We start from the raw sequence: 21,820 nt of genomic DNA, 5'->3' as shown, positions 1-21,820 counted from the left end.
TGTCCAGTGGCTATATGTCAGGCTAAAATGAATGATCCAAATTGTTATTACATATTTGAGGAGATATCTTAGTAGAAAAGGGTCGAATCCCGGACTATGATAGATGTCCGAGCCCATACATTGAGCTGTGGGATCAATGTATTGTATCAAAAGACTTTACTCTGAGAATGCACACCTTAGGATCGAACCCAGTACCATCACAATAAAAGGCGTACCGAACAAGATACGGACCCACGAGGGTCACAATAATGGCTTATCCCGAACAAGGACCAACGAGAAACGAATCCAATCGTGTCACAATAATGTCTTCCCGAGCATGGACAAACGAGAATCGAATCCAGCAGGTTACAATAATGGGTGCCCCGAACTGGAACCGAACCCAACACGATCCAATCGTGTTACAATATTGTATACGTGTATTTTTTGATTATTTTTAAATGCATAATTAATGAAAGAAATGGTGCTTTAGAAATAAAGAACTTACCATGAAAATAAAGAGAAGTAATCTAAACACTGCATACGGAGCTCCAAAGATCAATTGAAGACACATTTTTACGTATATGCGTTGAGATAATCTGAATGCCTTGAGTTGCAGATAAAAAGAATGATTTGTATTTGAAGACCAACATGACAATGTGCATACACTTCTTCGTTCTTTATGACTATTCGCTAATGCCAGAAGAGAAAACAATAGTTGTTGTAATAACAAATATGACCGACGACTGCATATCGTAATCCAAGATAATAAATTCATCGGAAAAAATATTGAAGTCTCTCAGGAACGACTGCTAGCTGTGTAAGGTAAATAAATCGAAGCAGTTGTTCTTTGTTTAATTTTTTTTCTTTAACTTTGTACTGAATACATTATAGAATTGCGTGCTATTTGAATAAACGTTTTCTTTTAACAAACAATCAGCCCACTCTTAATATATATAATCACAATTAGGCATAAGATATGTCATTCGGCATATGACAATTCATTATTCATAACTACCTGTTCTGCCTGAGGTTTCGGGCCGGCTGTATACGCTGGTTTAAAATTATCCTTAAAAGCTCTAATTATTCACATTAACAATTTATTATTATTACTACTACTATTATTATTATTATTATTATTATTATTATTATTATTATTATTATTATTATTATTATTATTATTATTATTATTATTACTTGTTATCTCCAAGAATTCGGCTTGCTGTACGACATAGTTTAACATCGTACTTAATTTATAAAGTCGTAATTATTTACATTTAACTACTCTCGGTTTGCCCATTAACTAACTTGCAGTTAATCAAATATCAATGATCAAATGTATGATATGGTTACAGTCTGTTGACGGTAGTACGCTTCATGTGAATTGATGGTAAAATTTGTTAAATATTGCAGTATTCTAAAGGTAAACGGTAGCAATTGTGTGTAGTTTATATACTGTGTTCATGTTGCTTAGTTACTGAATTATATTATGCTTGACATGAATAAATACTTGTGGATTTTATATAAGTAATTACAACCTTATTCACATTCAACACGCAATTATCCTAATACGTAATAAACAAAAAAGCATTTTCATGCTCAGCATCATCAATTTCCATTTTCAAATAATTAGCACACAAGTAACGCACGTAGTGAAACTGCGAAGATTCTCTACTCATTACTATATAATATTTATATCTCGCGCTCTCACTTAATGGAACAAAATTAAAAACCTCGTTCAAAAGTGAACAGTAAGTTGTCTCGTTCAAAAAGGCACGTTTAAAAGCACACGAATTTCCAATAAGACAACTTATTTATATCTCTTCTCTAAACAAAATACATTAGGAACTTAATATCTGTCAACCATTGTTCAAGACAAAAAATCAGAAGGATGACAGATCAAATAAATCATGCTTAAATTAACGCTTATAAAATAATGAAAATCCTTTTATTGAAGTAAACAAAAGTTACTTTGTCTTCATTATGTTGTGGGTACGTGTCACACCCTTGGTATCGTTTCTATAACACGTACAAAATGTTCGTGGTAGTCTAGAATCCAAAACTCAAGTGTCTCCTCTATATGTCATGCTAAGAGTTATCCTTAACATAAACTATTACCTGCCTGTATAACGAAGACGTTGCATATTGTGTGGAGTTGAATTACAGAATTGTAGCAAGGAATTTGAAATGGTTAGTGCGAAAACTATAAAAAAAATAATTAATTAATTAAATTTAATATTACCCATTAGAGCTTTTAATTAAGTACGCTTTTAGCCTGGTGTCCAGCTGGTCAAACACATAGATAAAGGGATGGAGCAACTAGTATCATTTCACAGCATAATTACTCTGCAAACTCGTGAAATTGAGTTTTCTCTTACATTTTCTTCTCGATGAAGGTAAAATATGAAACTATACAATACCATATTTGTAGAGATTACAAAAATATTACCAAGATTTTCGTACAGCTAATAAAAACTTAACAAATTCCTCCTATAAACATTTATTAAAATTCTGACATAACCACATGTGTATCATAAACGTTTACGTTATGGTGTAGCAGAAGCTTCTTCTATAAAATTAGAGATAAGTTCAAAGGCCCACTCAGGTTGATCTGAGGGTACCATATGTCCAGAATTTCTTACAACTACCTCAGTAAGATGGCCAACACTTTTCCTATAGCCTGCTATGTCATTATTCACTCTCCAAATTGTTCGAGAAGCACTCTGATAATCTTGTGCTCCACTCCAGTCCAGCGTTTTCAAAAACTCTTCAGTGAGGACATAAGCCACAATTATATCAAGTTGTCCGTTATAAAATAGAATTGGATACTCTTCTAATAACTCTTCAATCCATGGCTTCACCGATTGCAGCATGTCATCATATAAATGAGGTTCCACATCTGCACCGTTGGACAGTGTATTATTGCCTACGTGTAACGCCCTGCGAACATCATCCAGTTGAAGAAACTTCACGTGATTGTCTCCGCTGCTGTCGGAATTTGGGAGTAAGAAATTAAAATATTGTTTAAAACCAGTTTGGTTCAAAAAGAAAGTAGGATACGGTGCTAAGTCTCCCATTATCAGCTGGTCCATGATCTGTAGAGGAAGAGAAGGAAAAATCAATATTAATTATATAGACTTGTCATTAATTACTTAGATTGAACTTGTTAGCAGATTCCACTTTTGTACATTTCTCTGCGTCCCACATACTACACTCATGGAATTCTCCAAAGGTTCAAAAGAAGCTCGAGGCAATAGTAAAATATAACCTTCTCTTAGACTTTCCGTGTAAAATTTCCAAAAACATGCTTTTTGACATGAAATAAAAGACTTCCCAGTTGATATCATATCAAAATCATCATGGTACACAAAACATTTTTGAGCTAAGATGCAGTTAACAAACAAATCTACAATTCCTTTATCTCGCCACATCGTAGCAAGAGGCCCTAATGTAAAATTCCGTGCTTGTGTGTACTGTATATCCAACGTTTAGAGCAAGGCGCGAAATTTCAAGTCGACTGGTCACAATTGGTGATTGTTTGCGTTTGAGCTGTGAACAGAAATTGACCAAACTCTCTATTCTGGCTATTGAATTCAAACCTGAAATTTCGTTCCCTGCTTTAGAAAGGAACATAATAGTAAAATCTTCCCTTCCCCTTTGGAAGTAGTCAACAAACTCAATAATAATAATAATAATAATAATAATAATAATAATAATAATAATAATAATAATAATAATAATAATATAGAAAAACTTCTCTAAGTGATGATCTATCATAATTAAATGATCCCGTTCCATATACGACCAAATATTCAGTTGTAAATTGTAAACATAATGATGTACGTTACAAAATTACTTCTCATTGTAACATAATATTTTCCCCTCCGTTTCCCTTTCGAAGTTGACTTTTGAAAAATTCGATAGGATAAGCCTTATTCACAAAGTTAACACTCTATTGAATTCATAATAATTAATGACATTTTTATTATAAGTATCAAGTAGGCTTTAGAGTAATTTTCATGTTTTTACTTCCAGCGCAGTGGCCTAGAAGAAATACATATGTGAGAATAGCAAAAATGTCCTCATGCTTATTTGAATTCCTTATGTGGAATAGTATCCCGTGGATGGCATGGATGGCATCCCGTGGCAGCTGATATTATTAACTGTTGTTTGTTTGCGGATCTGGGCGTCCGTTTGTTCAATTTTAGTTGTATGATATGATTAACATTTGCTAGGATTTGTGTCCGCGGCTTGTCCGGGTCACGGCGGAGCTTGACCACATACTACATCTTTCAGCGGGTAGTTACCTTTGCCCTACGGCATGGCACCCGTTATCTATGAATTGCGTGGCTCCCTGCAACAGTTAGCCTGTTTCAAAGAAGAATAAAATCCACTTTACAATAACTCGATGCATTTCGCAGCACGCTTTCTTCCAATTTTGTCCGTGAAGGGTAATCAAAACGCGAGATGATTCAACTGGGATTATTTTCGTATATTGCCAATAGCAGTTTAATTTTCCTTACCTCCGAGTGGGACAGTTGATCAACTCAGAGGGAGAAAGCCCCCTGAAAGTAGGCTTGAAAGTGTATTCGCAGCATTGACAGAACAAATACAAAAAATAGATGACTACGAGCACCATCCTATATTTCACCGCACAGCATTACACTTACGTATTTCATCGTATTATGGATAAATTCTGCTCTATCGATCGCTTCCATATCCACTGTCAACCACTGTCCAAGAATTGGAATTTTTTTCTTTTGTTGGAGAATGCAATAGAGGCCAGGTTTGTTGTGCTCTGGTTTGTTGTACAGACGGTGGCCCAATTGGTTATCCGCATAATTTGTGATTTTGTAATCAGAGGCTTTTGGGGGGCACTTCAGCACCAGTGCATTCCAGCAAATACCGTTGGACCATTCATGCCGAACTGTCAATCTCAACTGCAATGTCATTGACTAATTTGGAGCTCTGGGTCGTTTACCCTAAATGACAGCACTATTTGTGGCGTTGGTTCCGTTAGACAACTTTGGAGCTACCCATGTATTTCCGTCCTATTTGAGTTGCATTGCTATTCTATTAAAAGCTGTAGACAAAACACAGAACTAGCGGTGTGCTAACTTCTACTATACGCCGTAGACCTACCCAATGCTCAATTATGCGATCTCAGTCAAACGCGAAGTGGTCCTTTCAGCAACGTCCGTGTAGTCTGGTGCCCTTGTTGCACTGCATGTTTATACAATTACCTACATCATACTCATCGGTCGTTCACATTCGTTACTGATTCCTACGGACTCGTGTGTAGCTGCAGATGTCTATTTTCCCTACTAATAACATTTCAAACCGACAGATAAATGAAAAATTTTGACTTCGTTTTGCTGCATGATTAAGAGGAAAGTAATTTCTCGGTACCTCCTGACAGATTTAATGAAAGTTGTGCGACTAGTGTCAACCCATTCTCCAATCGAGAATGAAACGGCCAATTAAAGAATGCTAAAAGAGACTATTAGCTAATCAAGGTATTCGAAACAAGTCTCAGATACCCGAAAATGGTTGCTATGTCGTTACTAAATTTAACTTCCATTTACTCTACTTCTGATAGAACATCATCTCCATCTATTGAATCAAATAGTAACTAGAAGCATGTGGAAAAAATGTTCAATAAACCAGCTACTAGATGTCGCTCAGCCAATAATTGGCAATTGGTATCAAAAGAATTGAAACTTATACTCTGAGGCGTTTTATACAAAGACTTGATGAAGTTATATGTAAGTAACCAAATTACAAATAGCGGCTATCGGACTCTGATACATGAGGTCTGCGAAGCAGTTGTCACCATCATTGCAGAATTCTCTATTCTTATTAGGTTTAAAGCAGGAATGCAAATAACCACTTTCCCGGGCGAGTGGTTCATCGGTGCGGGCAAGTTTTTAATATCACTATTAAAATACCGAAGTTAAGTAAAAGATTTCTATTGTGGGATGTGGTCTAGTAGCTTTTTTCTTGGGCTAGTAAAATTTGGTTGTTTATTTGCATTCCTGGTTTAAAGTATCATAAGATAACCTCCCTAGGATGAGACTTACACTATAGGCAGTTGAATATTCTCCATCATTAATAAGGTCAACAATTTGTTGTTCTTTATCTCGAAAGTAATCCCTGGCATTAGCATCCAGGAGTCCAATTTGATAGAGTAATTCCGAATACTTCATCATATTGACTGGATCAGAGAAACCATTTCCAATTGCTAAACCTGAACGAAAGAAACAAAACATATGTATGTTTAAATCATTAGATTTTCCTTTAAGATTTTGATTTATAAAACTGTATAATAATAGTTTGCTTAAAAATGAGTATCCTCAAGTTTACCAAAATTACACTTAAATAGTGACTAAATCAAAATGAAATGAAGTGAAATCTTTGAGTTTTACGTCCAACGGTTATGCCGGTTAGGCTAAAGGAGACGGTGATGATGAGTGAATGAAATAAGTGGGAGGAAACGGGAGAACCCCGAGGAAACCCACGCACACGGGGTTTGTCCACCACAAAGTTCACTTGGCGAGGGCTGGGATCGAACCCGGGACCTCAAACACCACAGGTGAACACTCTACCACTGAGCCACTGCGGCCCCTATATGACTAAATCAAGTTTATAATTCTGACGATTCTTTATACAAGTTGTATATGTTAAGAAGCATAATTCCAAACAGTTTACTATTCATTATTTATTTTGAAACTAAATTACCGGGACACACAATAAAAATTTACACTAAAAACCGGAACACTGTACGACAATTTATGAACTTACTTTTTGCTGAAATATCAGAGTTCTTTAAACAATTAATCAACACTCACTACAAGTGAGTGGCAGAGAGTAGTAGATTATTCCTATTAATTGAGCATCTATGATTAATACAAGAGGTATTTTTTTTAAATATCGCACAAACCATAAACAACTATATTTTTTAAAATCAGAGTTTACTTCGTTACAAGCATCATGATTCAATCTTAAATGTCAGAGAAAGTTTATGCAACGCCAACAAAATTGCATCACATCCGTTTACAATTGCATTTAACGTGTTTTAATTGTACATGAATAAAAACACAAATTAATTAAAATTATAATTTTATTTTTACTTTTTATAAGATCATACACACTAGTTGGTTAACCACATACATCCGTATCAGATAAAGGATCTGAATACTCTTTATACAGTTATTTGTGACAATCTTCCTCCTGTAGAAATTTATTTTCCTGCTACAGATATAGTCATAGACTGAAGAAGACTTCAGTTCCAATTAAAATTTTACACTAAAGACAAACTGATACAAGAAATGCAAAATAAACTGTATAAATAATATCCAAATCCTTTACCAGACATTAATGTATGTGGTTAAACAACCAAGTGTATGTGTTCGTAAAAAATAGAAATAAAATTGAAATTTTAATTGAGTGTATCTACAATTAAAATGTATTAAAATTAATTATAAGCGCATGTGATACAATTCGGCTGATGCATAAATTTACTCTGACATGTATGATTATATTATGATGCAATTCTTGTGAATATTGTTGGCAGATTTATTTATTTTAAACTTTTCCGCTTCTCTTTCTTATAAATTTTCTTCGCAGCTACAAATTTTTAAGTAGTGAAACTTTTAGACTAAAATTTTAAACTAAAAAAGTTAAATAAAAAAATAAAACTTTCCAACAAATGGAAACAACGTTCAAATTAAACATTTCATCAAAAATCTTCGAAGATTTTTTCAATGAGTAAAAGAACTTTCAAATTTGAAAATTTTTTAAATGATCAAAGAATTTTAACTAAAAATTTCAAAACAAAATTTTCACACTGAAAATGTTTATTAAAAAATCAGTGATCGAAACAATTTTAAGCAAAACACTTGAAACATCGAAAAATTACACAAAGATTGGAAACTGAACAACCAATCAAGTTCCAACAAGAATAACTTTCCACTGATCAGTCAATCAGATTACACCAAGAATAAGTTTTCTATCAATGACCTTAGACTGTGAGTCGTAACTACAATGTGAAATTGGTGTTGTATATCAATAGGTTATAATAATTGCCTATCAGGTTTCAAACCCAAAACTTGAAGTTAGAGGTAGGGATCAACCAATCAGATTTCAATAAAGGTCACTTTCCACAAACAATCTTGAGACTACCACTGACTTTCCACCAACAAAGTTCGTCGAAGTCACGCGCATGCTACTACTACTATTACTGTCTTTGTTGCAATCATTGAAATGAGCAAACTCTGTAAACAAACATTGTTCCTGGAATTCCTTTAAGATGGTTTTGGCTAATATATTAGATTGGATATTAGAATTTTCTAATGTTAAAATTGAATTTGATTTTGATTTACTTGTCTCTTACCTTTCAAATTAATTTTCAGTTCAGCGTTAGGATTTTCCACATAGATTCGATGTGCTATGGCAGGGATATATTTACCTGAAAGAAGATAAGAACTGTTTCAATGGCTTTATTTTAAGTCAGGCCTGTATCCAACGATTATCTCTTGAAAAAGATACCAGACCCTAATAGTGCACACAGAATGGTTAGAATCCTTATACATGCTATAAAAAATATATATGTCGCATTCTTGGAAAAGTTAAGAAAAAATAAAATTTACGTAAAACCATTTCTCAAATGATGCCTCTAGGAAAGCAACAACGTATGCGCTAATTTTCAAGATAAATACGCTTAAACTTTCATACGATTTTCTCATATGCGCTGACGCGACGTTATCGCCACATTTGAGAGTATATTTTTGTTTCCTTTCTATAAAACCACTTTCAATAATTTACAGCGATGCATTCCTATTATAATTAATCTGTACCCATTTTACCAACACTGATCAGAGGCGCAATAATTAAGCATATAGCTTAGATGTAATTAAAAGAAAGAACGCTGTTATTGATAGGACATGTTGTCATGAGTAAGATTATTAGTTTGTTATTGATAGAACATGTTGTTATTGACAAGATTATTAGTTGCTATGGAAAAGCTCATTACGCAGGAAAACGCACGAAATTAAAAGATATGTACAAAAGCTATGGTTGCTGTTGATATTTAATGTACGTATAAAACAGAAGAATAAATCGACGATATCTGGATGCAATTTATGGTTAGTGATTAATAGTTGGTATATTTATTATAATGACATAGTGATTTTAAGATACGTAAAACGAATCAGGGCTAAAGCGAAGTGTTTATATATATATATTTCGTTTTATCTGGTGCCGAAGACACGGGACTATACTATACTATTTAGTTCCGAAGAATAGTAAGAACTGAGTTTATGTGTATACGTATTTTATGAGTTTCACTACTTTGAGAAGTGGGAAGAGAATCCAAAGAATTAGCAATATGCAGGATTCCGAGATTGAAGAAGTACCCAGTATTTCAAATGAAACCATATCTGGAAATGCCGTAACTGTGTCTGAACATTCCTATTCTAATCTTATTGATATGTTTAGTCAACTACTAGATGAAAAGCTAGAACAGAAATTTGATCAACAACAAAAATTGTACGATGAAAAGCTAGATAAAAGGCTAAAACAGAAATTTGATCAACAACAAAAACTGAACGATGAAAAGCTAGAACAGATACTAGTGCAGCATAAATCTCTTGCAGATAAAGTACAAGGTGTGCAAGAGAATTTTGACCGCTTGCAACACAATTTGAAAGAAAATTTGCAAGTATTAGCTGATGAAGTTACCATCAAAATTACAAATGATATGACACGAGAAGTTGATACCAGGTTTCAACAATTTAGTAACAAATGGCAAGATAGACAGGATCAACTAACTCTAGAAACCGAGTCGATAAAGAAAGTCGTTGAAAACATGGAATCGACGACAGCCCAACAAAAAAGTCAGATAGCGAATATTACTGCCCAGGTCAATTCACATAGCATACTGATATCCAACATACAAGAGGAAATCAGATCGTTACAAGAGAGGGAATGTGACTACAATAATCCTATGTATAAGGAGGCTTTGGGTACTCCCAATCAACAGGAAACAATGCATCATCAACAGGAAACATTGCATCACCGCCCGAGAACTCCATTAATAGAAACTGACGGGATATCTTCTTCTAAGAGTTCTACTGATGATGGTTTAGTTGTGGAAAACCACAGTAGGCGATTCCAAAGTCCAGATCGCAAAAGAAGAAAGGAGATAAATAAGTGCGAAAGGGTTCCAGACCATTATCAACGCCAACAAAAACATAACTATAGCAAAATAAATGTTAAGGTCAGTGAAATTAAGGCCATGACTAAATTCAGCGGTAAGTGTGACGAAACCGCAAGCTCATTTTTAGAAAAATTTGAAGCAGAGTGTGAAATTATGGGTGTAGATCAATCTAAATTTATGAAGTTGTTACCACATCTGTTACTTCCTCCTTGTTCCTTGTGGTTTAAGGCTATTCGCGACCATATAAAATCCTACGAAGAATTTAAACGGGCCTTGTTGGCTAATTACGAAAATGATTTCTTGTTAGCTAACCGTGATGCGATGGTGCGAACTCGACACTATTCACCTCGGGTCGATAAATCTCTTACGGATTTTACAATCAATGCATATAATGAACTTAAACTCGTCAATCCGTTTCAGCCAGAATCCAGAATAATCGCTTCCGTACGCATTTTATTGCCGTATAAATTACAACAGATTCTGTTGTCTGCTCAATGCGTAAACTTCAATCATCTGATAATTTTAGTCCAGAACTTCGAGAATCAATTCCCGAACCCTAGCGGAAGTAATCGTAATCCATCCAATCCAATTCCTGTCAGAAACCTGAATATAACTAATGAAAATACCGAAAATCTTCGCAGCGATGAGAGGTCACGTGACAATACTGGCATTGGAATTAGTGAAAGATCTATTATACGTACTGGAACTGGAGCTAATGGAAGATTCAATTCTAGCGGTAGAAATGGAACGAATTATAATAATCCGAGGAACAGTTGGATGAACGGGAGAAACTTTCGTGGAAGACGCAATTGCAGTAACAATGTGATGCATACCAGTGTGACTCAAAACAGATCCAATTGGAGATCTCGAGATGGCAGGAACTGTCGGAATAGGACCGAAGTAATAAATGAAACGGGAAATGGATCAAGAGAAAATAACCAGGATTGTGGTGTTCAATGTACTCTAATTGACTCGTTTGTTAACCCTAATTTAAACTAAAACCCGCTGATATGGTTGGGGTTAATCCCATACCAGCCGAAGGTTCCCACGGTTATTCAACGCAAAATTCGTCTATTAATTTATTTGTGAATAATATTGATGATAAATATAATTTAGATATGAAAAGCTGGAGCAGGTAAACGGCTAAAGCTGGTTAAAATTTCAACCCTGATATGTTAACTAAATTAAACTTGGATAACAATTCTTAATTTATTCTCTCAGATGTTACGAGTTGTGTTGTGAATACTTCATTTGGACTTTATGTTTGTGCAACATGTTATCATGTGATTAATTTATCTTATCTTTGTATTAACTCCGAATGTTATGTTTACCTTTATTTTACTTTACATGTTCAAAAGAGATTTGATTATGTTAACTTGAAATCCATGACATTGATTTTAAATTGAAGCTTTTAAACGTAATTATTGCCTTCTGATCTTGTTGTTGTTTTGATAAGATGACGATCTTAATTATAAATAATGTTGTTTGTATATGGATGTTATCGTTCAATGTAAAAGAGGAACAACTAACTAGTAACTCTGCGTAAGTCATCAATTAGTTATAATTTTGAATAGACCCATAAATGATATTTGTAATGAATCGACGTTTTATGATACGTAATTAGTAATAAAAGAAAAATGTTGTTATAAATGAATTGATATATATATATGGAGAAAGAAGAGAAAAGAAAAATATTTATATTGATGTAATAATAATAATTAATACGAGGATTGATGTAATAATAATTAGTACGAGGGCTATTCAAAAAGTGAATGTTTTGAAAATATCCAGGGTTCTTTCCTTCACTGAAATACTGTTACGGAATTCCCGTTCTGGGCGACATTCATACAGCGATGCATTCCTATTATAATTAATCTGTACCCATTTTACCAACACTGATCAGAGGCGCAATAATTAAGCATATAGCTTAGATGTAATTAAAAGAAAGAACGCTGTTATTGACAGGACATGTTGTCATGGTTAGTTGATATATTTATTATAATAATGTAGTAAATTAGAGGTACATAAACGAATCAGGGCTAAAGCGAAGTGTTTTCATAATATATTTCGTTTTAAATTATAGAGAAATATTATGTTGATAGAATATGCTGACAAATAATAAATAAATAAATATAGAATATTGGTGCATGATCGTTGCTATTCCACAGGCCTAATACCGAAAACAACTTAGTTCAAAGCTAATATAGATAGGTCACACATTTGCACATATAAATTTGAACGAGACTTGTATTGGCAAGGAATTGAAATTTACGATCCTCCCTTGAAAAATTGAAATCTTACTTATCTCTAGAAATTAGAATTAAATTAAGGAGTAAGGTATCTAAGTGGAAACGCTCATCTCTGGAGCGAGGGTTTCCTGGATCAATCCCAGTCTATGAGAGTTTCTGGTGACAACATCATGTTCGTGGGTCTTCTCGGACTTTTCCTGTTTCAACTCGACATTATCATTCCACAAATGCTTTTATAATAACAATTCACTTTCGTAGTTTTCTTTAATCTACAGAGCCATATCACTAAAACTAGAAATGTCTTTTCATTTCAGTTTGAATTAAAATATTTTTTTAACGTAAACCTCATGGTTATGGCCTATACGCTGAAGGAGATGTTAATTGTGACAGAAAGAGTAGGAGTATAAATAATGGATAATAACTAGAGAATTTATTAACTATTCAAGGACACCAATGCTGTTCCCACAAACTTCCTTGTCCTAGGATAAAACAAGGATGTCATCACATTAGGAAAAGTTACGACTCTACCATTAATAAGCCACTCACTCTTTCCTCACTTATGAATAACCTTACTATAAGTATTAGTACGAATTGAAAGAAATAGTAAATTAAGCATTATCTCTCTTGGGGGACAGTTTTATCGTTACAAACTATCGTATACAAGAATTATTACATCAGGTAAGTGAGTTTATAACAATAAAACTGTAATTTCAGCCACGAACCGAAGACATTGTTGGGATTATAACTTTCCATATGAGCTAACGATAAATACTTATATCAAATTTTAAAATTCCAAAATGATTTACCTGCGTACGACTCTCCAGTGATGAAGAAATCGTTCTGTTGAAGATCAGGAAATAAAGTAAAAAACTGGATCAAAGCTGAATATAAGTCTTCGCCGACTTGCGTCTGGTTTCTCACGTAACCATCTTCACTATTCGTGAAACTGAATCCTGCAACAACAATTTATTACATTTCACAATCATATTGGTAGTTTGTTAGATGAATTTAATAGAATTCGGTTTAATGATGGCACTTCGTAGATAATGAACTAGATGTTGTATTAGTACTACGTCTACATGATTTGAGATCCATTGGTGAATTACTGACAGATATCGTGTTCCGTGTTTTCAACAATGAATGGTTCTAACAATGGAAATAAAATGGATGACTAAATCAAAATTTTGCACGGATAATGCAGTAAATAGTGTTCAGGTACGGTAATGTTTTAAGTTTGGTTTTATTATTGCTTTAAATAAAGTAGTTATTAGGGCCCAATCTCTTTTTTTTTTAATTTCTAATATACGGTGTATTTCTATTGGGCGAGGGTTGTGCCATCTAATGACTCAGCTTCAAACTACTTAGAGGTAGGAAAGAACCTTAAAATGAAAACTTGGAGATTAATTCTTCAGTGCTTCTAAAAAGAAAAAAGTCATTTCTTTTACACATTGTCCACTGCAAAATTTAATCATCAAGTCATAATACAGTAGTTTGATAACTGCTTCTGCTATAGTTCTACCAGTTCTTGAATATACGAGCCCCCCCCCAGAAAAAGAGGAGACACAAACATAAAATATGTTCCAAAGATGTATAGTACATAACTATATGCTTTACTCCAATATATTTGCGATACATTTTTGAACATTTGCCATAGCATGAAACTAGTTTATCTCTACCGCCATGATACTCTGTAGCCGCTAATGCTCTCAAAGCATTTTTAAGCTCACCGTCAGTGCAGAAGCGTTTATGGGACCAAGAGTCTTTCAACTTCTGGAACAAGTAGAAATCAAAAGCCGTATCACACTCAGCGTCTTACAGTTGGCAAAATTCTCAATTTTGACGGACTTCTTCATAACTAATAACTCCATAGTATTCATATTCACATTTGCATCGTCTCAGTCCTTGACTTGGGTCATGAGTGGATTATGTTTCATCTTCAGTTGAATGCTATTTTCTTCCGGAAAGCACTTTCCCCTGCTGATAAGCTTAAAAGACGCTGTCATACATGGTTGTATATACAGTTTTTTTTGGGGGGGGGAACCAAAATAATACGTCTATAATATAATAATAAATAGAATAGTACTATCAGTGCTTACATGGAATACTAAGTGCCCCATTTTTTCTGAAAGAAACACTGGTTGTATACATTTTCGGCATCAGAGCAGAGTAAAGGTATAGAAGAATTAGTACCTCGATATGGTAAATGATTAACTGTGTATAGCGAATATGTTCAAAAACAGAGTAACATAGTAACTTATGTATTGTAAATCTTTTACTAACATAATTTTTGCTTTATATTTCACATCAAAGTGATCCCTCTTTTCTGGATAACCCTTATATACACTTTTGCTGTCAATGTTCATTGTTCAATTATAAATTGATTTTGCACATATTATTAAACTACATATTACCATGAACTGTATCATATTGCTTAAATTAACAACCTTGTCATTCCTCAGCTTTTGTATATGTTTGATTTGATTCTCTATTGCTTCTTTCTTTTCTCCAATTGCCAAAACGTACCTCAAAGGCCATCAGTACAAGATGACAGAAAACGTCAACGTGTGTGTAACTAGCTAGCTGAAGGCTGTCCCATTCTCTCAGTTCCAGTATTGTTATGAAGACTGGAAACAACGTCTCCATCGCTGGATAGTTTCCTGAAGGAACTAGTTTGCAGGCGACAGAGCGCAAGTGTAGATATATATTAAATAAAGGTGAATTTCGAAAAACTCTCAATTCTTTATTTACAAATCTCGTATCAAATGGTGTTAACTTTTTCGACAGTTGGAAGTTATATGTGTTAGTGGGCTTTATTCATTGGCGTCTCTGGCATGTAAAATTTGGGGGGGACATCAAAGGAAATGATCTAACTGCTAGTATCTTAGCGGAATGTTAGATTATATTACTTCAAAATATTGGGGGGACGCGTCCCCCCCGTCCCCCCCGCCAGAGACGCCCATGGCTTTATTAGTCTAAAAGCTATACAGAGCACGTTTTAATTTAATAAAGATTTTTCTAACGTTATTAAAAGTTTATCTACATATAGCGAATAATCTATCTCAGCGTCAATTAGAAACATCAAATTCCCTTTAAGTATATATATCCCAATCATGAAAAATCTTGCATGGTATCAAAAAATTAGAACTATAATCATCATTCTTGGTCACACTGAGTGTTTATTGCTCTCGCTTAAGTATCATTGGGAGAAAGGTATTGTCAAAGAAGAAATAAGTGTGGATATTCAGGTAGATTAAAAATGGTTTACGTGATTCATGTCAAAGGACAGGAGCGTTGAAGAGGCACCTCGGGCCGAGAGACAAATTGCCATGAACAAGGATATCCTGGATGAGACTTTAAGGATCGATCTACGCATAAGTGGACATCAGTTAGCAACGTAAATGGGTTCATCCCATATGTCATCAACTGAATTTGTCCGGAGACGATATCGAAGCAAACACCTTAAACTAACGTCTGAACAAACCTAAAAGCGACCCACTCTGTTTATTCATTACTATAGAATCCTCGTGACGACGAGTTTCTGCGTCGGGACACCACAGGTGAAAAAAGAGGTTCCTTCAGCAATATTCTGCCTATGGACATTAATAGTTACGATTAGACTGAGAAGCACCACCAAGTGTTCCAAGGAGGTAAGGTTGAAACAAAGTGCCTAATGCGAACACAATGGAATATTGATGGTTCAGTGTTCTTAGAACTCATTCCAGACAACAATGTTATGGATGGGAATCTTTGCGCTAAATAATTAGAGAGGATCATGATGTTATGCGACAGAAATATTCTGGTTAGAACAACAGGAGTAGGTTTCTGCTACAGGTCACCGGTAGCTGCCAGAAACTCCAAGAATTGTTGAGATACGAATTGGTACAGGCATTTGCATACAGCCCAGGCCTGCTCCTTTCGATTATTATTTGTCTAGATAGCGTATGTAGCACAAAGATGACAGTTTGAGACAATTGACAAACTGGAAACAACGCGAGTTTTCAGCCTCTACATCCACCGAATTATATAGCCGTGGAGCGTCGTTGGTAATGGACCACTTAACAACTTTACTTTGAAGACCAATTCAAACCACGTTTTATACATAACACTAACGTTTCACACCAAAAGCAAACAAACTTATGACTATAGAATCTTATAATTTGACTATGAGGTTATGAGGTTTCTGAGTTCTTGAGTTTGTGTGTTTTGCGTAATTGTACAATACGAGGCAAAAAACCTGCAACATGAAAGTTTAAGTTCATTGTGAAACTACGCCAACAACATAGGCAACCAACCTAACGTCTTTGTGGCACTGATCACGCCAGGATAACCTTCGGCTTCGTCCCCCTGCACACTTCGTTTGGAGCGAGAAATGCATAGACCACGTGACTACAAACCACAAATTTCTCACAAGATGGAGTAATAGATTGAGGTTCTTCTCATTTCTCTTCTCATTTTACATCCTCACTTTTAAAGAGAGAGAAAGAGAAAAAGATCAACGTGATAGAAACTAAATAAAGAGGAATATGCGAAATACAAAGGAAAAGAAAACGTGCGCATATATTGACAAATGACACATGCACTTCAAAGGGGACCACCACAAATTTTGTTATGAACCATATATAATAACTGTGAGAATCAGCAAACCACAAATACATAATTACACATAGTAAGTGTTACATAACACATATTTATTTAAACAAATAAAAATGCTCGTAGAAATCTGAAAATTTCTTTAAAATCTCAACCATAACTGAAAGAAGAGATTACTTCTCTATTGTTTTTCTTCGTAGCATCCATCTACATGGAGAAATGAGAAAGAGAGAACATCTTAAGAGATTGGCACGTATACAACATCGGAAACTGCTAAATGGAAAAAATTACAGTCTTTGGATGGGATTCGAACCCAGAACCATAGCATTAGAAATCCCACACTCTATCGATGTAGCTAGTCTGACACTAATACCCTGTTAGTCCATCATTACCTATGAAAGGTGGAATGGAGTCTGCAGAAATATACGTCTAACATATCCATGACAGACCGCCTATAACCTATGTCTAATTGATACTTTAAAAAGATAGCTATACACATAGAAAAGTAAAATGAAATGAGTAGTTAGTACACAACACTTTGTCTGTCTCACTCTATCTCTGACTATAGAAATCGAGAAAGAAGAAACATGTACAGAGGTGAGAACACAGGAAGAACAAGCAAAAATAAAAGTTGCAGGAAACTGAATATCAAGGAGAAAGATATATATATATATATATATATATATATGTACAGGGTGCGAATTACCGGGGGGGATGAGGGGGATTTTCCCCCTCAATCACATTTTGTTCCCCCCCAAAGAAGTCAGTTGAAGTATCCCCACCGGGGATGCTCGCTTTCCCCCTCAAACTATGCTTAGTATAACTCCAAATTTCACTGATTTTTGTCATTTCTTGTAAATTTAATCTTCTAGCTGTATTTCGAAATGATCGATGTAAACTGTTCAGTTTTGGTCATTTCTACTTACCATCTAATTACCCACTATTTTCAACGTTGTTTAGTAGAACTATATTATTATGACTACGGTTGTTACTTGCAACTGTACCTTCGTACCCTTCAGTTCGTCATCGTTTCTGAATTTGAATGTACTAATTGCGTATAACAAAGCCACATATAGATTTATAAATGTTCTTAGCGGTTGGCCAAGAAGAAGTAAACAAATAGCTTCTTCTACCATACTTGGCGAAGTTCGGATATGTCATATTCATCCTCTATATTTGTATCGATTATCATCTTATTTTAATTTTTGTTATAACATGTTATTTCATTTTCCAGTGTACTCTTTGTTAGCACATGGTCTTCATTCCCTAGTAGGTTGTGTGTATGCAACTCAAAAGTTGCATTTAATTTGTGATAATTAGCATAGTAATCACTGCTTTTACAGTTTACGGAAATGAACTTTTGAAACTGTACTCGAAATCTGAGATATAGGTATTCTCTCGTAAGTATATGTTAACGTACACGCTGGGGGATACGCTCCTAGTGGGCAGACATGTTAATGAAGGTGATTTTTAGGTGAATAAGCGAATAATTCAAGATTTGTTTCAGCATTTGTTAATATGACTGGTTCTCCGTGTCATTGTCTGTGTCTGTATAAGTATTTCAACTGGAGCGGGTTTTTTTTAAAGTTAACCCTTCATTTTTCCATCTTTTCGCTGTACAGTTTGCTGTCCACCCAATTAATGTTGTCTGAAAAACTTCAGTGTAATGTTTTACTTTATTTGAATAACGTAGCCCATAGTGAATCAACTCATCTTCAACCTAACAGTAAAGTAATTTTTAAGTGTTGCCTTTCTGTGCCCATCACGGAATCGATACTTGGAGAGAAAAAGTCGTGATGAGCACAGATTTAGCGGGAAGTAGAAGCACAAGCTCGAAATTTGAATTGAGAGACTTTAAATATTTGGCCTTAGATTTGACCTTGATGTGAGAAATCGGGACCAGCAACAATCCATTTCTTATTTGATAGGCTAATATCTAGATTTTCTTTAAAAAAAAAAAAAAAAAAAAAAGGTTATGTCCGGTTTAACTGATAATTTTAGTGGTTTTCACAAGACTGAAGTAGGTCTCTTTTCGCAACCTGTATGTATTAACGCAAAGTGGAAGCTTTCAATATGAGTGGAAAAATTAACAGATGCTTGTGATCATGGCTATCGCTCGAGCCGAATTATTAACTAAATAAACCTTAGAGAGCTACGGGGACAAGAGTGAGTACAACATTAAAACACGTTCAGAAAGTTTTAGTGGGGTGTGTATGTACGTCAGACAATATATATGTGCATATTTATTGTCGGTATATTTATTAAATTAATAAATCTCTTATTTATTACAGATGTCACACACACACACACACACACACACACACACATATATATATATATATATATATATATATATATATATATATATATATATATATATATATATATATAGAGAGAGAGAGAGAGAGAGAGAGAGAGAGAGAGAGAGAGAGAGAGAAATAGAGGGAACGGAGCAAATGATTTAATATACATCCGAAAAGAAGGTTCACAACTGTGCTATACATTTAATGTATTGAATACTCTGTTTCTTCTAAATTGCTTGCTAGATGACAATTATTAATTTGTAAAAACGTAGCAAATGCCCGCGTTGTCTTGTTTTCTTACTGTTTCAGTAATAGTGAAAAATTTGGTTTATGCAACATAATAAATTACTAATTTTCCCATAACAACCATGTAGTTGTTGATAAATTTGAGTTTAACGCCCGTCCAGTAGCGAGGCTATATGAGACGTGGACCTACTTATTAACGTGGAATCCGAACCATATGAGCTGCTGCCGGGAATCGAAGCAACCATGTACTGTTGGTAATAAATTTCTAAGCAAAAGAAAAAACTGATCAGCAAAATACATAAAACGATAGTCCTGCAAACTATTACTTAAAGAGAATTTATTGTAAAATCAATACATCCATGTGGCGGTATATAGTCGTAAAGTGATTAGAAAACTTAATATCAAACTGTCGATCACATTGTTTTACTTATTTGAATTCAATGTCGTATAGATTCGGTTTTAGCTCTAGATTTCAGCGTTCTCACTTCGATTCTTAACTTGTTGGTAATATGCATTAATCGAAATTATAAAAGTATACGAAATTTAACTAGCTAAAAGAAGAGAATAACATAAAAATCCGGATTAGAGTATTACAATAAACATGTGTATTTTGTTTAGGGTTTGCAAGTCATAGCTTATAGGAATTATAGGAAAAACGTTCGTTGTGAAAGCACAAGAAAAAAAAAAAAACAAAAACAAAGAATAGACACAAACCTCAGGGGGGTTTGAACACGAGAAGGTGGAGGTAGTAGACTACTCTACTAAACCGCGCGGCTATATCTTAATTCTCTAGAACGTTTTGATAAATATTGTCTAGAGTATTTGCACTTTACTTGTTTCTGTTTTGTTGTTTGTCATATAATGTATACGAGTGGCGAATAATAGAATACAACTGTTTTAGACGAGTATGAACAAATTTCACGGACAAGTCGTAATCTTATATGTATCTAAATAGCACAAATAAATCAGATTAAATCTGTAAAGTCCTTCGGGGGTTTTGATGGAAGTAAACTGTTGCATAGTTACGAGTTTGTGTTTATGCTCATCACCATATGGAAGTTATGTTCTTGGAAGATAGTAACTGCTACTATATTCTAATGTACTGGATTTTTAAAAAAAATTGAAAATATTTTGTTACTAACAGTGAGTGAGTATTTTTGCGTGCAACAATAGTTGTTTACATGCACCAAAGTTCACAAAAGTAAATCCCCACGTTAAGCGGGTTTGCATATCCAGGCTCCTATGAAAACATTTACGATCACTCCAACCCCAATCATTTCACAGATTCAACCTGTTGTATATAAGTTATTAGGACGTAAAATTGTATATAGCTTATACGAAAAAGACTTTTATGCATTGCAAGACCTGTAACGCCCAAATATTCTAAACAAACTTATAGTCGTATCGATATAAAAAAAATGTGGAGCAGAAAACTACTTTACACAAAAGTCTAAAGAAGCTCAGTGAAGACGTACGAACTGGTCGAGCGGTTTGGGTGAATAGTCTATCAATCATAAATGTGTGAGTTCAAACCCTGTAGGTATTATTCATTAGTTTTTTTTTTCTTAAAAATGTGTTCCTATTTTCATCACAGGACTGAGAACATTTCTTTGAATAAATCTTTGGGAACTACTTTTCTCTCAAATTCGATTAGAAAGGAACATTATATGAATTGCAAATCTAAAATCCAAAGCTGGAAACAAAATATTAAGTATGTTTAATATTTCATTATTATCCTTTGATTTGTAATGAAAAACTAATTATAAGCATTGATAATTTCAGAAGATTCTCCCGGGGTAATGGTCAATATATGAATGAGAGAAAACTGATAAAACATTATTAGTCCACTTTGAGCATGATCGAAAATATGGCCACGAAGAGGGAAATTTATGTCGACAAGGTCTCAAATTCTCCCACAGGTCATGCCCTGAAATCATCAGTTTGAAAGGTTTCCTTAACAAATACCTAGGTAGAATCAGGGGCGGATCCAGGGGGAGGGGGCGATCGGGGCGATCGTTCCCCCCAGAAGAGGAAACTTTCTTACTTTATATATATAAATAAAATCTATCCCAGAGTTTGGAGCCCTTAAAAGTTGCATTATGACAACCCACCGCCCCCCAGAAGTTGGCCCTGGATCCGCCCTGGGTAGAATATTACATTTATTTCTCGTTCTACGTTTTGAAATGACAAAATCATAATTTTAAAGAGAATTATAATACGATAAGCATAAATATTTATAG

General features: G+C 34.5%; 1 protein-coding gene across 1 annotated transcript in view; it reads right to left on the bottom strand.

Moving 5' to 3' along the window:
- Nucleotides 1-2,460: 2,460 nt before the first annotated feature.
- The window catches only part of LOC145668499 (venom serine carboxypeptidase-like), a 31,096-nt gene continuing 11,736 nt past the window's right edge, over nucleotides 2,461-21,820 (bottom strand). The window contains exons 3-6 of the mRNA XM_081736458.1: nucleotides 13,248-13,394; nucleotides 8,369-8,443; nucleotides 6,057-6,223; nucleotides 2,461-3,071 (exon numbers count right to left, since the gene is read on the bottom strand). Of these exons, the coding sequence (XP_081592584.1) occupies nucleotides 2,523-3,071; nucleotides 6,057-6,223; nucleotides 8,369-8,443; nucleotides 13,248-13,394 (938 nt within the window). The 3' untranslated portion in view covers nucleotides 2,461-2,522. The remainder of the gene's footprint in view (nucleotides 3,072-6,056; nucleotides 6,224-8,368; nucleotides 8,444-13,247; nucleotides 13,395-21,820) is intronic.

This window comes from Thermobia domestica, chromosome 13 (assembly GCF_964235325.1).
Source record: "Thermobia domestica chromosome 13, izTheDome1.hap1.1, whole genome shotgun sequence".
Taxonomy (NCBI): domain Eukaryota; kingdom Metazoa; phylum Arthropoda; class Insecta; order Zygentoma; family Lepismatidae; genus Thermobia; species Thermobia domestica.
Note: the sequence above shows the minus strand (reverse complement) of the source record. Positions and strands in the feature narration are given on the sequence as shown.